General features: G+C 47.0%; 2 protein-coding genes and 8 non-coding genes across 12 annotated transcripts in view; 2 read left to right on the forward strand and 8 right to left on the reverse strand.

The window, feature by feature from the left end:
- The window catches only part of LOC142888101 (helicase ARIP4-like), a 58,113-nt gene extending 52,462 nt beyond the window's left edge, over window positions 1-5,651 (forward strand). For all 3 annotated transcript variants that reach the window (XM_076026126.1, XM_076026128.1, XM_076026127.1), the window contains one exon: window positions 104-5,651. In XM_076026126.1, coding sequence (XP_075882241.1) covers window positions 104-1,095 — 992 coding nt within the window. In that variant the 3' untranslated portion in view covers window positions 1,096-5,651. The remainder of the gene's footprint in view (window positions 1-103) is intronic.
- A 1,418-nt stretch (window positions 5,652-7,069) lies between these two features.
- tmem115 (transmembrane protein 115) lies at window positions 7,070-12,099 on the forward strand. The gene is made up of 3 exons (XM_076026129.1): window positions 7,070-8,555; window positions 9,164-9,528; window positions 10,487-12,099. Exons 1-3 carry the CDS (start codon window positions 8,064-8,066, stop codon window positions 10,782-10,784), a joined length of 1,155 nt encoding a protein of 384 aa, XP_075882244.1. The 5' UTR covers window positions 7,070-8,063; the 3' UTR covers window positions 10,785-12,099.
- A 1,002-nt stretch (window positions 12,100-13,101) lies between these two features.
- On the reverse strand, window positions 13,102-13,173 carry trnam-cau (transfer RNA methionine (anticodon CAU)). The gene has a single exon. It is a non-coding gene; the product is annotated as a tRNA-Met (tRNA).
- Window positions 13,174-13,179: 6 nt separating this feature from the next.
- On the reverse strand, window positions 13,180-13,252 carry trnar-ccu (transfer RNA arginine (anticodon CCU)). Its single transcript has one exon. It is a non-coding gene; the product is annotated as a tRNA-Arg (tRNA).
- A 217-nt stretch (window positions 13,253-13,469) lies between these two features.
- Window positions 13,470-13,541, reverse strand: trnam-cau (transfer RNA methionine (anticodon CAU)). Its single transcript has one exon. It is a non-coding gene; the product is annotated as a tRNA-Met (tRNA).
- Window positions 13,542-14,537: 996 nt separating this feature from the next.
- Window positions 14,538-14,609, reverse strand: trnam-cau (transfer RNA methionine (anticodon CAU)). Its single transcript has one exon. It is a non-coding gene; the product is annotated as a tRNA-Met (tRNA).
- Window positions 14,610-14,894: 285 nt separating this feature from the next.
- trnam-cau (transfer RNA methionine (anticodon CAU)) lies at window positions 14,895-14,966 on the reverse strand. The gene has a single exon. It is a non-coding gene; the product is annotated as a tRNA-Met (tRNA).
- A 267-nt stretch (window positions 14,967-15,233) lies between these two features.
- On the reverse strand, window positions 15,234-15,305 carry trnam-cau (transfer RNA methionine (anticodon CAU)). The gene has a single exon. It is a non-coding gene; the product is annotated as a tRNA-Met (tRNA).
- A 286-nt stretch (window positions 15,306-15,591) lies between these two features.
- On the reverse strand, window positions 15,592-15,663 carry trnam-cau (transfer RNA methionine (anticodon CAU)). The gene has a single exon. It is a non-coding gene; the product is annotated as a tRNA-Met (tRNA).
- A 269-nt stretch (window positions 15,664-15,932) lies between these two features.
- Window positions 15,933-16,004, reverse strand: trnam-cau (transfer RNA methionine (anticodon CAU)). Its single transcript has one exon. It is a non-coding gene; the product is annotated as a tRNA-Met (tRNA).
- Window positions 16,005-16,276: the final 272 nt, after the last annotated feature.

Here is a 16,276-nt window from a genome sequence, read left to right on the forward strand (position 1 = left end):
ACAGACTCAGAAATGTAATAACACTAAAACTCAAAAGTGTGTTTAAACAATTGTTTTGTTATGTTTTCCAGCAATTCTCATCTGACCCGTTTCTCTCCCTCAGACTCCAAGATTCCAGAAAACCTGTCGACCAATGGCAGCAACGGCGCTCTGTCACCCAACGGGAAGCCGCAGGTGACCTCCAACTCGGTGCCCCGCCCTCTCTCACCTGACAGCCCCGAGATCATCGACGAGCTGCAGCGCTACGCGGGGGGCTCCAAGGAGCCGCCAGAGAGGGCGACGGAGAGCGGCAACGGCAGCAGCCTGCCCCCCACCGGCAGCGCCAGCCGGCGCCTCGACGCCGCCCCAACTTCCGTCATCCAAGCCACGGCGGACGCCGGCGCCGCCCAGGACCTGAGGACGGCCTCCAAGCGCAAGGCGCCCACGCCGCCGTCCGTCGACGAGCGTCCCGGCAAGCAGCAGCGCTCCTCGGCCTCCCGGAGCCTGCCGGGCTTCCCCTTCCCGCCCGGCTACGGCCTCCCTCCGCTGGGCCTCAACCCGGCCATGCTGGGCCACCCGCTCTTCATGGGGGCCGGCTCGCCCTACTTCCAGCCCCCTGGTGGCCAGCTGGGAGACCCCGGCTACATGTACCCGGAGCTGTTCGGCCCCGCCCCCTCCGCCTCCTCCTCCTCCTCGGCCACCACCACCACCACCACCACCACCTCCTGCTCCTCCTCCGCGTCTGTCAAGGCTCCGCCCCCCTTCATGCTGAGCCCCAGCATGGCCCACATGGCCGCCATGCTGCAGCCGGGCTTCCCCCTGTCCTACGGCCAGTCCCTGGCCAGCCTGTACACGGGCTCCATGCTGCCAGGGGGGCTGCCAGGCCAGGCCGCCACCCCGGGCCCCGGCGGCGCCAGCTTCCTCTCCCACTACCAGGGAGCCTCGGCCTCCAGCTCCTGCTCGTCCTCCCCGTCCTCCTTCTCCCCCTCGGTGGGCCTCGGCTCCGAGGGCCAGCGGGGCTCCGTGCTGATGAACGGAGGGAACATCAGCAGCGGCGGCGGCGGCAGCTCGGACGACGACGACGCCTCCGAGGTCATCGAGGTGAGCGGGCAGTGACGGACGAGTGATGCGACTGCTCGAGCTCGATTAGGTTTAGCAATCATCCGGAAACGGGATGACGTCCTGTCGGTCAGGCTTCCAGGCACCTGCGGCCCGAGGCCGTAAGGGAAAGAGGCAACAAAATAAATAGATTGAAATAATAAATAAATCTGAAGCAATGACGCCAGACAAAGCGTTTCGTCTCTCTCTCTGACCCTGGAGACGACGCCTGAGCGAGGGACTGAACACTGGCTCGATGCAGAGCGCCTCTCGTCTCTCAGATGTCTGAGTTTTGAAAAGGTAGAATCAAGAAGAATTTAAAAAGAGAATTTAAAAAAAAAAAGAAGAAGCTGCATCGGATGAAGAAAATGAAAGTCACAGGACTCTGAGCTTCCACATTTCTGTCCTATACTGGCATTGAAATACGAATCACTGGACTTCATACTGCTGAGCGTTGGCCTGCAGTGACCGTGAATGGCCACTAGTTGTACCGTTGACTTGAGAGAATCCAGTTCTGCAGCTTTGCTCCACGGCGAGAACCTTCTTTTGCTTCTTGCAGCTGATTGAGGAAATAGAAGAGAGACTTTTGGGCGGCATCGCCCTTTAGAAAAGATTTGATTATCATGGTAGCTGGTAGTAACACTTGTTATATATCAGTGACTTGAATGGTATCGTTCGTCACCTGTTTATTCTTGCTCGTGAATTTTTCTCTTCGAGGAAAAGGTTAAAAAAAAAAAAGAAAAAAAAAAGCCGATCAAATAGGACTCTTAGGATGCATTTTGATCCAACTCAATAAATCACTGCCAGGACGGGGGGATTGTAATCTTCATCATCTTGGACTATTGAAGAAGAGGCTTGCCGGGGTTATATTAGTGTAACCTTCAATCTCTGATGAAAAGAATGTACGCTCAATCAAATGCCTTTCAAAACCAGGCCTTTTCGAAGAGACTCCTTGTGTCGAGGCATCAGATGCGTCAAGATCTGATGGTTTCCGTGTCTTTTGGTGTGCGAGGATTTTATACAGGTTATTCCTTTTTTTTTCTTTCTTTCTTTCTTTCTGTCTTTCTTTCCGAGAAAACAATTGCCTAAAAACAGCCAGGTTAAAGAAAGAGGGAAAAGAAAATAGCGACAACTGTGTTCAATGCGAGGTGTCCTCCTTGTAGCGGAGAAAATAACCAACAGAAAATGCCTTTTCTTTCCTCCGTCTTTCTGAATGTTAACTGTGAGAGAGGAGAGGTGAAGAATCCCGCCCGCAGTCTTACTGTAGCCTAGCGACAAAACGATGCAAAACACTCACTCAAGCCTATATATTCGTAACACAAACCCCAGAGGAGGAAAAAGCTCGCAAAGCCCCGAGTTTATTTTCATGGTTACGCACGTGTCGTTACTGTGTGTGTGTATCTGCCTGTCGTGTTTTCAAAGAAAGAAAAAGAAAATGATTGCTGCGTTTTGACCGCAAAAGCGTTCACCAGTGTTTCTGCGAAAACCAAGATTGTATTTCGTTTTCACTTTGGAGGGATTTTTTTTTTTTTTCTTTCTTTTAGTTTGACTTTGCCAAAAAAAAATTTAAAAAAATTTAAAAAAAATCAAGCAACACAAAAAGCACACGAGGAACCTCCAAGCAGAGACTGAGCCGTGTCGCGCTGACCAAATACTGAAGCAGACGCTCGAACGCCTCGCGGCACTTACAGGATCCTCCTCTGTGGGCGGAGCTGCGGGCGACGCTGTAACAAGACGCCACTCGGCGTCGGTGTCAGCTGACGAGTTTGTATCGATATCGTTCCCGCTCGTCACGTCAAAATCTCTGCGAGAATCTGGCTGCTGCAAGAGCTTTAAAAAAAAATTAAAAAATACAAAACATCCTTGGTGGGGGGGGGGGTGGGTGAAAGCATTTCCTGCTCTTCATATTGAAACTGTTCGTTTACTTCCGTTTCATTTTTTTTTATTTGTTCTTCTCTTTTTACAATGTTTGAATCTACCAAATTTAATTTATTTATGACAGTGCATATTTATTCATTTGTATTTTTATTTTTGTACGATGTTTTTTGTTTTCCTTTTGTTGCTGTTCTTTACATTGTTTGTATGGATTTTTTTTTTTTCTTCTCTTTTTTCGTTTTGTTTTCGCGGTCATTCATTGTTGTTACCACACGCAGAAGCGGCGACGATCTGCCAGTCTGACCTAGCACATGTGAACTTGTCCAAAACGAGCATGCGGACCAACCAACAAGTGCGTAACTGTGCACTTTTAACGGCATAGTGTTTTTTGTAAAGAAATCTATATGGAGTATGTCTGCGGTGTCCCAGCGAGAGCGGCTCCGACTGGCTATTTATTATGAGAACCCCCCCCCTAAATAAGAGGACATCAGGGCTTACGGTGATATTATACTGCAGTGTGGGAAACGTTTCGCTCCATCACAACAATCGTGTTGACGTGTGAAAACATTCTGAATATGAGCCATCTTTTTTTTGTGCACGTATACGAAGCTTTTTCAACATGCAGTGAGTGGGTCAGGAGGTGAGGCACGTAGCCAGGGGTGTCGGGGGGGGGGGGGGGGGTAAACAACGATCTCAAGTGCTTTGCTCGTTTTTGTTGTTGCTGTTGCGGTTTTTGTTTTCTACTTTGGTTCTTCGCTATCATATCATCATCAGAAAAGTCCCACCTGTGTCATCACAGCGGCAGCAGACTAGTGAAATTCCCTCAGTGCGCCGCGCTAGCGGCTTCTCGGCGGCACAGTTGGCTGTGGCCGCGAACTGCTCTTTAGTTTCACCACTTTCTACTTGAATTTACGTATTTATTTACACAAAACGATTGGATCGGACGAGCCGAGCTGAGCCGAGCCGACTGTTTCAATTCCATTGGAGCTGAGGAGAATCTTTTATTTTTTTTGTTTTTTGTGATAAAAAAAAGAAAATGCTGCTGTGTTTGAGGACTGGCTCTAGTTGAAGCCTGTGTAGTTTATCGATGGATCGTGTGTATGACCTCTGATTACCTTTAGATCCTTTTCTCTCTTTTTTTTGGAAGTTTGTAAATAAAGACAAACATGTTCTGAACCGTATATTTCCAATTTATTTGCCTAATCAGCCGAAGCAGATTCAGTAGCTACCTCTCTTGGAACCCCCCCTCGCCCCCCCCCCCCCCACACACACACACACACACATACACACACACACACACACACACACAGGAGTGTATTCATGCTGCTGAGTAAAAACAAAAATAGAAAACACCATTATATCATGGAAGCCATCATAGTCTGATCGCCTTTATTCTAGATAGCAACTGATAAAAACAAAGGATTTGCTGTACTTTAAAGATTTGTGTGTCTTACTGACGAAACTTTGCATGTTGATCGTCTGTACCTGTGATTTCAGCTCAAGTACTAGTTAGCCAACGTGGTGCTCCATTTTTAAAGAGTAGTTTGAGGAAATAGTCGGGTGAAATCTCAAACGTCCTGCGTCTCAGAGGCGGCGTCGGCCTTTTGGTCCATTCTTTATTCTTCTCATTAATATTCATTCATCAATGCGTAAAAAAAAAAAAAACACCACACACACAGTTGAAGCATTTTTCACTTTTTTTGCTTTTTAAAGTTCAAACGGAGTCGAGACTCGGCTTTGCAGAAGCGCTTCCAAAAAAGTCAGTTGAGCCGTAAAACTGGCAGCAACTGCCGAGGTCAAAGGCAACATGGAACACAGCCATTTTGGTTTTTTTTGTTTTGTTTTTTTGCAAAGATAAAAATCACTTCAAATTATTGGTGGAGTTGAAATGATGGGGCTGCATGACTTGGCTTTGCTACAGTTCTGCTCCAGACATAGTTTTTGTGTGTGAGAAGAAGACTTTGGTGCTTTTTTTTTTGTTCAATCAAAAACTCGAAGTGAATTTAAAGAGACTTAATTTAGCACTGGTTCGGGTTTTCCTTCTTGTTGTACAGTAAGAATTTTAACAGACAGCCATTTGCCACTCCGGAATTTCCTCACTGGAGATGAGGCCCCACCCTGTAAATGAACGGTTTTGAAAACCACAAAAGCATGTCGTTTCTGTTTGTGAGCGTTCTTAACTTACCTGTAACTTTTTTTCCCCCCACTCCAATAGTACAGTGACTGTGAACTGCAAACTCAATCTCTCTCTCTTTCTCTCTCTCCACTTGGACTGTACCTGACTTTAATCTTCAGATTGTGCCTCCGGATGAAATGTGTTAGTCTGAGAATTCATCAGCACGGCAAGAAATAAATCAGTGGCTGGCTGAAAAGCTGCCTGCAGAGCAGATCAGCGACAAGGCCCTTTTCAGACTGGGTGATTCCCATGTGAAGGTGCTGTGAGCAATCTGTGTTGGGAACAACAGAGCATGTCCCGTGAAGCACAACGAACATCACTGCACGTGTCTCTATTTTCAAATGAAGGCCGGGTTGTTGTTTTTTGTGTGTGTTTGTTTTTTTCTGTGAACTCCGAGTGGAGGCTGCCGTCCGTGTGTGGATTGTTCAGTGTTCTCCCTATTCTGTGCGTGGCTCGTCCATTTTTTTTTTGTAAATGTGATACACATTCTGATTGTTTGGAATAAAGATTAATGCATCTGTTATCCTCGTGTTTATTTTCCATTATGAAATCCAAACTTTAAAACGTGTGTTGAGGCCCATGGTGGAAGAAAACAGTTTGATGAGTGGTCAAATCTGGTCATGTCTGGAAAGAGAGAGTAACACCTCTTCAGGTAAAGGCAGTGACTGTTATGTCTTAGACTGCACATCTCGTGGTCAAGAATGGTCAGAACAGAGCTAAATTAGTTTTTCCTGAAGTCACTGAATTTTGCAGGTACAGTTAATATGTATGTATATATACAGTACTACCCGGAAAATTAGAATATCAAATAAAAGTTGTTTTATTTTGGCAATTTAACATAAAAGATGAAACCAACAAATTTTATTGAGCCATTACACGCAAATTGACATATCTCAAGCAGTTCCTTGTTGTAACTTTGCCGATTAAGATTTTCAGCTTATTAAAACCGCAAACACACAAACTCAGAAAATTAGAATGCTGTGAAAAGCTTCAGTTTTGTAGGTTCAAAGTGTCCAAAGAATCCAAAACACCTGCAAAAGGGTCCTGAGCCTTTAAAAAAGTCTGTCTTGGATTGGCTCAGAAGAGTTCACACATGGGGAAATACAACAACCTTTTCAGGATATTCTAATTTTCTGGGTAGTAATATATATATGTATATATATATATATATATATATATATATATATATATATATATATATATATATATATATATATATATATATATATATATGTATATATATATATATATATATATATATATGTATATATATATATATATGTATATATATATATATATATATATATGTATATATATATATATATATATATATATGTATATATATATATATATATATATACATATATATGTATATATGTATATATATATATATATACATATATATGTATATATGTATATATATATATATATGTGTGTGTGTGATATGTATGTAATATGTATGTATGTACGTACATATACATACATACATACATGTACGTACATATACATACATACATATCTATATATATATAGATATGTATCTATATCTATATCTATGTACGTACATACATGTATATACATATATATAGATATATATGTGTGTGTGTGTGTGTGTGTGTGTGTGTGTGTGTGTGTGTGTGTGTGTGTGTGTATATTGGCAATATATCTGAAAGTATGTATCAAAGAAAACATTGTTAAATAACTACACACACACACTACGCTGGAGGATATAAATGAATAAATTCAGCTGCTTCCTATTTGTTTCTGATGCCATCTTACATTAAGAAAACAACAACAACAAAAAAAAAACACATCGGATATTCAATTTAAATGGAAGCCGCGTCATCTGCTCCACGCGTCCAGCTGACAGGCAACTAAAAAAAGAGGGAGGAAAAAAAATCAATTTCCCGTCATGCCTCTATGTGACGTGACTGGACGTTTTTTCAGCGCTGCTGATGACGGTGGCAGGCACAGACAGCGCAGGCAGGTAGTAGCTGAGCGGCGCTAATGGGAGGAGGAGCGCCCACCACCAATGTAAAATATTTCCCCCGTCGACCTGCTCTCCGTGAACGGAAGAGCAGCGGAACAGACACGGGAAGCCCAGGTAGTACAAAGTATTCGCCAAGTCGGTGTCGTTGGACGCCTGTCTGGACGCGTTTCTGACGGTGTTTTGAAGGCCTGTTGCTCGCTAGCTGGCTAGCTAGCTGAGCAGCCAGGGGGATTCTCTCTCTCTCCGGGCTGAGCTACGGCTGCCTGACACCCGGCCCACGGAGGACCCGGGCGGAAGCTTCCAACGTTGGATTTGAATGTTCTGCTTTTACGGACGCCAGCTGCTGCCTTGCCATCAAATGAAGACGCAGCCGGCCCTGCTCCTCCATGACGGTGACACAGAATAGAACAACTCGATGCGTGAAGTTCTGTGGCTAGCTAGCGTTAGCTGTGCTGTGTTGTTTACCAGCTAGCCAGCTGACATTAGAAGAAGCTCAAGCGGAGCTACGTCTCCTTCCCCCCCCCCACTCAAGTTTCCGTACTTCTGCCATTCCTCTGTCATTTATTTGCCCGTCCCACTCCGGTCCGTGCCGACTGAAGGTTGACAAGTCGTCAGGTTGTCCTTGGCTTAGGCTATCTCAAGTTACTGCTTATCGGCTGCAGCCCAAAGTTTGCTCCCCTGTTTGATCGAAGTCGAGCCGGATTTCGTCATGACGAGCGGTGTCCTCGGGCAGCTGGATGGACTGATTCCCGAATGAAGACCCGCGGCTCAGTGTGGCTTCTGCGCCTGACAGCACGCACGGTTCTTACCCGCTCGAGCCGACAGTAAGGCTCTCCCAGCATCGACCCCCGCCCCCGTCCCCTTGCTGCTCCCCAAGAGGCAGCAGTCAACCTTCTCCCAAGCTCGTATCGCCCGCGGACGCCCGGACGAAATTCCCTCCCCAGTATGAATCGCTACCTGCCGGTGGCGCGCCAGCACTTCCTGGCTGCGCTGGCCAGCACCAGCGTGGTGGTGAAGAGCATCAGCGCCGTGGTGGTCCTCCTCTACCTGCTGTCGTGGGCCGTGGACACGCCGTACGCCCTCGGGGTGACCCCGGGTTACCTGTTTCCACCCAACTTCTGGGTGTGGACTCTAGTGAGCCACGGCGTGGTGGAGCAGCACGTGTGGGGCGTGGCGGCCAGCGTGGGTACGGTGATGGCCTGCGGGCGGCTGCTGGAGCCCCTGTGGGGTGCCCTGGAGCTGCTCATCTTCTTCGCCGTGGCCAACGTCTCCGCGGGCCTCCTGGCGGGCTTCTCCTACCTGCTCACCTACATCGCCACGTTTGACCTGGACTTCCTGTTTGCGGTGCGCATCCACGGCGGCGCCGGCTTCCTCGGCGGGGTCCTGGTGGCGCTGAAGCAGACCATGGGGGACACCACGGTGCTGAGGGTGCCGCAGGTGAGCCACATTCAAGACAGCGGTTCCCAGCCGGTGGCGTCTCGGGACCCACTTTTTTTTTTTGTTTTCCCCTTTTGAAGTCCACCCAAATTTATTCCACAAAAATCAAAACATCAGCCCACTTTCTATCATGTCTAGTGAATAAATTATTGAATTGAATTGTCCCGCTAAATAAATGCCCAACATTATCTATCTAGCTCTCTGTGTGTGTGTGTGTGTGTGTGTGTGTGTGTGTGTGTGTGTGTGTGTGTGTGTGTGTGTGTGTGTGTGTGTGTGTGTGTGTGTGGTGTGTGTGGTGTGTGTGTTGAAATCCCATTTTATTTTAAAGGGGAAAAAAGAGTAACTGCCCACGAAGCCTGGACCCAGTCAAAACAGCCCCGCGACCCACTTTTGGGTTGCAACACACCAGCTGAGAAATGCTAAACTAAGAGGCATTAGATGGCATCATCTGTATTTGCACTCATGATTTATTTTTTTCCCCCTCTGGTGTTGGATTTTTAGCGAGAGTGAGAATGTGGCCAAACAAGCAGAATTGCATTTTACTGTTTTCACAACGCAGGTAAAAAAAAAAAAAAAAAAAAAAAATCTCACGTCTCTTGTGTTGCAAGGTGAGACTGAAAGCGGCACCGGCGCTGGTCCTCCTCCTCCTGGCCTTACTGCGCCTCTCCGGGCTGCTCGACACCTCGGCCCCCTTGGCCTCGTACAGCTACGGCGCCCTGTCTGGCTGGATCTACCTGCGCTTCTACCAGAGGCACAGCCGGGGCCGCGGCGACATGTCGGACCACTTTGCCTTCGCCAGCTTCTTCCCCGAGGCCGTGCAGCCGGCCGTGGGGCTGCTGGCGGGGCTGGTGCACGCCGCCCTGGTCAAGGTCAAGGTGTGCCGGAAGATGGTGAAGAGGTACGACGTGGGAGCGCCATCGTCCATCACCATCAGCCTGCCGGGGACGGACCCGCAGGATGCAGAGAGGCGGAGGTGAGCGGGCGATGCGTCTTTGATGTCGTTTTCTCGGAACGAAGCAAAGCGACAACGCAGACGGTCCTGGAACGGAACGTGAACACAAAAGTGACGCTCCTTCTTTTGTAGTGCGTGTCGTGTTTGTCCAGAATGTCGGCAGTGGGTGACGGGAGTGGAGCAAACACACACGCACACACACACACCTATGCCAAATAATCGCACCACGTGAGGACGGGAGAGGCACAGATCTGGTTTACTCATCATCTGTCACCCTGCTCCGATACCTCAGACACGCCCATGTCTCTTTGACACCCCCACAGCCTCTCCTCACATGCAAGCTCACTCAAACGCACACCTACTCTCAAGCTGTCACAGATTCATTTTCACCCTTGTCTTTGTCAAGCCAGGCGCAGCTCCAAGCTGTCGTGCAGATTCGCTTACCGCTTATTGCCGTGTTTCTTTCCGGTCTGTGATCGTATTTAGAAACTCAAAACTCCTCTGTTAGAAAAATCTACACACACACACACACACACACAACATCAAGTGTCATGAAGAATTTCAGTATATTCTTTCACATCTCTTTTTGCTTTTTTTTTGTTGTTTTGTTTCAGTTTTTCCTGCTCTGCTTTCTTTCACTGTGACATATGGCTGCTGTGTGGATTTAGGATGGGAAAAGTAAACGTTTGAGTTTGTTCAGCTGCTGGTATAATTGACTGCAAAACAGGAAATTAACTTTATGCTAATGAATGAATGAATGAATGAAAAGCATGCGCTCAAGGATTTTCCCTGTGTTTAGCGATGAGCTGTGGTTCTCCTTGCTGCTCCCTTGATGTTTTCTCTATGGCTTAGCTGGACCTATTTGAGCCGTGTGTCGCGTATCCAATTTACAGCATTAAATATCAGCGGGGCAAACGAAAGCAGTGGTTTGAGCCGCACGCCCGAGGGTGACCGCTCCTCTGTCTGCTCTCCCCTCCAGACAACTGGCCCTCAAAGCCCTGAACGAGCGTCTGAAGCGCGTGGAGGACCAGTCGGCCTGGCCCAGCATGGACGACGAGGAGGACGAGGACGAGGACGAGGTCCGGACCGACACGCAGCCGCTCCTCCCCGGCGGGCGCGAACCCTCTTCCTCGTCCTCTGTGCCGAGGCCTGCGGGGGGAGCCGGCGCCTCCTCTGCCTCCTCGCTGTCGCAGGGCGCCGGGGCGCCGAGCACAAGCGGACCTCAGCATCCGGAGTCGAGCATCATCAGCTTCGAGGATGCACCTTCTAGGTCGTAACCGGTCGAACACTTGTGTACAGGTGCGCACCCTTGTCTCTCACCACTGGTAGGTATACTGGTTGTGTGTTCAGCGGATGTTACCAGTGACTGCGACTCGGCACACTCACTCACACACACACACACACACACACACACACGCACGCACAGGCGCGAACACACTCAATACAACAGACACATTCAGCATCTTAGATCAGCCCACGTTCAAACACACGACTGTACAGCTCATAGACAGTCTGTCGATGTCATGGTGAAGCCCAAAGAGGGAAGTGACTGTACAGTTCTATCAGCTCCAACATGTTGGTTGTAAACCTTGACTCTTCTTCTTCCTGCTTTACGACAGCCAGAAATTTTATCCCTGAGTTCTCTCTACTGCTTCATGTGTTCTCCTGCTTTCTAAATAAATATCATGAATTGATGTACAGTAGTCTTTTTTTTTTTTTTTTTTTTTTTTTTTTTTTTGTAAAGCTTTATTTAACAGAAGTTGTCGATTGTTTGCCCTCGATAGGCCGCAAAACGACAGACTCACCGTCTTCTTTATTCTTGTCACAAAAAAAAAAAGCCGAGCAACGTGCTTAAGAAGAAGCCAGGAGCGGCACCAGCGCTCACTTCGACTAAGTTGTGAATATGCTAACGTGTATCGGCACGTGCACTGCACACACACACACGCACACACACACACACACACACACACAAACAAACTCACCCGAGTCTGACCCCAAGCTGAAAAGCTCACTGGCGGAGCCCAGAGGTGAAAAGCTGCTGCAGGTCTGCCTTGCTGCTGAAGTCTGACGGAAACTGTTAAAGAGGAGGTGCCAGGCCAAAAGAGTCCATCAGGACGCGTTCTCCCGTAGCCTGGTGTGACGGAAACAGACAATGGACACGTTTTTTAAGTCCCCGTTTTTTCATTTAATAGAAAACAAGTCTTTCTTTTTTTTCTTTCCTCTCGGTCTGTTCTTTACAAAAAAAAAAATGTTTTCGAAACACTGTGCAGTAACTTCTTTGTACACAGATCAGAGGCTGATGATTGTAATTTTTTCTTTGGTTTGTTTTACCAATTTTAAATTGATCGAGACCTTTATGCACTGGATGCATAACAAAATAATCAAAATGCATCTAATTGCGTTGGTAATGTATCATTCTGGTTCAAACTAGCCACCACTCAAATTTGCAACGGAAATGTTGGAAAACTAATTTTTGTCCGACATGCAAGGAAGGGGGTTAGGATCCGTTTCACCAACCAGAAGTAGGAGAACTGCTAGTCCTGTTGTATTTTAGGATGCCACTGTCAAAATAAAGCTGTTGCTTTTTCAAAACATGGTGTTTATACTTTTTGAGATGCCATGCCCTAAAATATTTTTTCACTGATTACTTGTCATTGAAAAAGAAACAAACAAATAAATGCATCCAGCGTGCAAAGGCCTTGACTGTGATTTAAACTTTACCTGAAACATCATCCTGTACACGTTGACACTTTTTCTCTTTCTGAGACATTAAATGATGCAGATATCAACAATGGGAATTCTCTTATTTGCGTGCAAATATGAAGTGAAAATCAGTCTCTGCTGGTAGCATCTGTCGTCTCTAATATCCTTGTTGAGCAGTCAGGGGGCCATGTTATCGTCATTGAGCGGCTGCATAATTTCTGTAAAAATCCTGCAACCATTTATTGCAGACCCAAATGACACTGATTAATTCATTTTGGTCCGCCGTGCTGGCTCTAGATGCCAATGTTGATTACAGTGATGACCAATTTATTGAATTCTCACTGTCACCCCCCCTGTCCACATTGATGAAGGTGAGTCAGAGCCACAAATTATGTGAGATGTTCGGACAGCAGCAGTGACAGTTCCGTGCTTCCATAAGGTTTTGAATCATAACAGGTCGGTTCAAAACTGCAGTAGTACTTGATGTCTATTCACACCTATGTACACGTCTGGTAATTCACAAATTGCTCTTGCTGTCCGTTCTGTTGACACGTCAGACTCGCAAAATGTAGTGTTTGTGGACGTGTGAGTCTTTTCGGTTGTCAGTAAAAGATGCATGTAACAGAGGATGGTTTCGATCCATCGACCCCTGGGTTCTGGGCCCAGCACGCTTCCGCTGCGCCACTGTGCTATCTTCCACCCCAGATGGGACTCGAACCCACAATCCCTGGCTTAGGAGGCCAGGAAGAGTTGGTTCTACACATAGAGGTATGCAAGACCCTTGAGGATGTTAGTCCACCAAACATGGTTGAAGCCTTTTCCTTCACAGTTACATTGGCACCTTTGTTAATGGAAAAAAGTCCTTTTGGTTGTCACTAAAACATCTGGACATAGCAGAGGATGGTTTCGATCCATCGACCTCTGGGTTATGGGCCCAGCACGCTTCCGCTGCGCCACTCTGCTATCATCCACCCCAGATGGGACTCGAACCCACAATCCCTGGCTTAGGAGGCCAGTGCCTTATCCATTAGGCCACTGGGGCTTTGTAGCCATGGTTCAGTGAGAGGATGGGTTGAGCTTGCTCCTCCACGGATTGACTTGTAAAAGATTGAGGAGGGTGGTGGCTCTGCCCATAGTAGTACGAAAGATTATTCAGGTTGTTGGTCCTCCAAAACATAGTTGAAGCCATTTCCTTCACTGTTACGTAGGCACCTTTATAATGGAGACGTCCTTTCGTTTGTCAGTAAAATATGTAGACATAGCAGAGGATGGTTTCGATCCATCGACCTCTGGGTTATGGGCCCAGCACGCTTCCGCTGCGCCACTCTGCTACTGTACACAGCAGATGGGACTCGAACCCACAATCCCTGGCTTAGGAGGCCAGTGCCTTATCTAGTAGTCCACTGGGACTTGACGTTGTTTCATTAGTTGAGCTTGCTTGGTCCTCTTTCCATTGACATGTAAAAGGCTCAGGAAGAGTTGGTTCTACACATAGAAGTATGCAAGACCCTTGAGGATGTTAGTCCACCAAACATGGTTGAAGCCTTTTCCTTCACTGTTACATTGGCACCTTTGTTAATGGAAAAAAGTCCTTTTGGTTGTCACTAAAAGATGTGGACATAGCAGAGGATGGTTTCGATCCATCGACCTTTGGGTTATAGGCCCAGCACACTTCTGCTGCGCCACTCTGCTAGTACCCTCTCCAGATGGAGCTCGAACCAACAATCTCTGGTTTAGGAAGCCAGTGGCTTATCCATTAGGCCACTGAGGCTTTACAGCAATGTTTCAGTGAGGTTTCCCCAGTAATGTACAAAAGCTAGCAGACAAATCTTGTTGGTCCTTCAAAAGCTGGTTGGTGCAATTTCCTTTGCCATTGAAAAAGAAAAATTATTATATTTTTGTATAAATATCGTTTTTCCATGATGTAGATATGTGCACAGTAGTTACCAGTAAAAGTCATAGCAGAGGATGGTTTCGATCCATCGACCTCTGGGTTATGGGCCCAGCACTCTTCCGCTGCGCCACTCTGCTATCATCCACCCCAGATGGGACTCGAACCCACAATCCCTGGCAGAAGGAGGCCAGTGCCTTATCCATTAGGCCACTGGGGCTTTGTATCCATGGTTTAGTAGAGGATGGGTTGAGCTTGCTTCTCCGCGAATTGACTTGTAAAAGATTGAGGAGGGTGGTGGCTCTGCCCATAGTAGTACAAAAGTTTATTCAGGTGGTTGGTCCTCCAAAACATAGTTGAAGCCATTTCCTTCACTGTTACATAGGCACCTTTATAATGGAGACGTCCTTTCGTTTGTCAGTAAAATATGTAGACATAGCAGAGGATGGTTTCGATCCATCGACCTCTGGGTTATGGGCCCAGCACGCTTCCGCTGCGCCACTCTGCTACTGTACACCGCAGATGGGACTCAAACCCACAATGCCTGGCTTAGGAGGCCATTGCCTTATCTACTAGTCCACTGGGACTTGACGTTGTTTCATTAGTTGAGCTTGCTCCTCTCTCCATTGACATGTAAAGGGCTCAGGAAGAGTTGGTTCTACACATAGAAGTATGCAAGACCCTTGAGGATGTTAGTCCACCAAACATGGTTGAAGCCTTTTCCTTCACTGTTACATTGGCACCTTTGTTAATGGAAAAAAGTCCTTTTGGTTGTCACTAAAAGATGTGGACATAGCAGAGGATGGTTTCGATCCATCGACCTCTGGGTTATGGGCCCAGCACGCTTCCGCTGCGCCACTCTGCTACTACCCTCCCCAGATGGAGCTCGAACCAACAATTTCTGGTTTAGGAAGCCAGTGGCTTATCCATTAGGCCACTGAGGCTTTACAACAATGTTTCAGTGAGGTTTCCCCAGTAATGTACAAAAGCTAGCAGACAAATCTTGTTGGTCCTTCAAAAGCTGGTTGGAGCAATTTCCTTTGCCATTGAAAAAGAAAAATTATTATATTTTTGTATAAATATCGTTTTTCCATGATGTAGATATGTGCACAGTAGTTACCAGTAAAAGGCATAGCAGAGGATGGTTTCGATCCATCGACCTCTGGGTTATGGGCCCAGCACGCTTCCACTGCGCCACTCTGCTACTGTACACCGCAGATGGGACTCGAACCCACAATCCCTGGCTTATGAGGCCAGTGCCTTATCCATTAGGCCACTGGGACTTGGCATTGTTTCGTTAGTTGAGCTTGCTCCTCTCTCCATTGACATGTAAAGGGCTCAGGAAGAGTTGGTTCTACACATAGAAGTATGCAAGACCCTTGAGGATGTTAGTCCACCAAACATGGTTGAAGCCTTTTCCTTCACTGTTACATTGGCACCTTTGTTAATGGAAAAAAAGTCCTTTTGGTTGTCACTAAAAGATGTGGACATAGCAGAGGATGGTTTCGATCCATCGACCTCTGGGTTATGGGCCCAGCACGCTTCCGCTGCGCCACTCTGCTACTACCCTGCCCAGATGGAGCTCGAACCAACAATTTCTGGTTTAGGAAGCCAGTGGCTTATCCATATTAGGCCACTGAGGCTTTACAACAATGTTTCAGTGAGGTTTCCCCAGTAATGTACAAAAGCTAGCAGACAAATCTTGTTGGTCCTTCAAAAGCTGGTTGGAGCAATTTCCTTTGCCATTGAAAAAGAAAAAATATTATATTTTTGTATAAATATCGTTTTTCCATGATGTAGATATGTGCACAGTAGTTACCAGTAAAAGTCATAGCAGAGGATGGTTTCGATCCATCGACCTCTGGGTTATGGGCCCAGCACGCTTCCGCTGCGCCACTCTGCTACTGTACACAGCAGATGGGACTCGAACCCACAATCCCTGGCTTAGGAGGCCAGTGCCTTATCCATTAGGCCACTGGGGCTTTGTATCCATGGTTTAGTAGAGGATGGGTTGAGCTTGCTTCTCCACGAATTGACTTGTAAAAGACTGAGGAGGGTGGTGGCTCTGCCCATAGTAGTACAAAAGATTATTCAGGTTGTTGGTCCTCCAAAACATAGTTGAAGCCATTTCCTTCACTGTTACATAGGCACCTTTATAATGGAGACGTCCTTTCG

The sequence above is a fragment of the Nelusetta ayraudi genome, unplaced genomic scaffold (genome assembly GCF_046127955.1).
Source record: "Nelusetta ayraudi isolate G7.1 ecotype Tasmania unplaced genomic scaffold, CSIRO-AGI_Nayr_v1 ptg000019l, whole genome shotgun sequence".
Classification (NCBI taxonomy): Eukaryota; Metazoa; Chordata; class Actinopteri; order Tetraodontiformes; family Monacanthidae; genus Nelusetta; species Nelusetta ayraudi.

What these genes read in the sequence shown, in the direction of transcription:
- tmem115 (XM_076026129.1), top strand. Translation starts at nt 8,064, where the DNA reads ATGAATCGCTACCTGCCGGTGGCGCGCCAGCACTTCCTGGCTGCGCTG. An exon ending in CGGTGCTGAGGGTGCCGCAG is followed by an intron (nt 8,556 to 9,163) that starts GTGAGCCACATT and finishes TTGTGTTGCAAG; the next exon opens with GTGAGACTGAAAGCGGCACC. An exon ending in CAGGATGCAGAGAGGCGGAG is followed by an intron (nt 9,529 to 10,486) that starts GTGAGCGGGCGA and finishes TCTCCCCTCCAG; the next exon opens with ACAACTGGCCCTCAAAGCCC.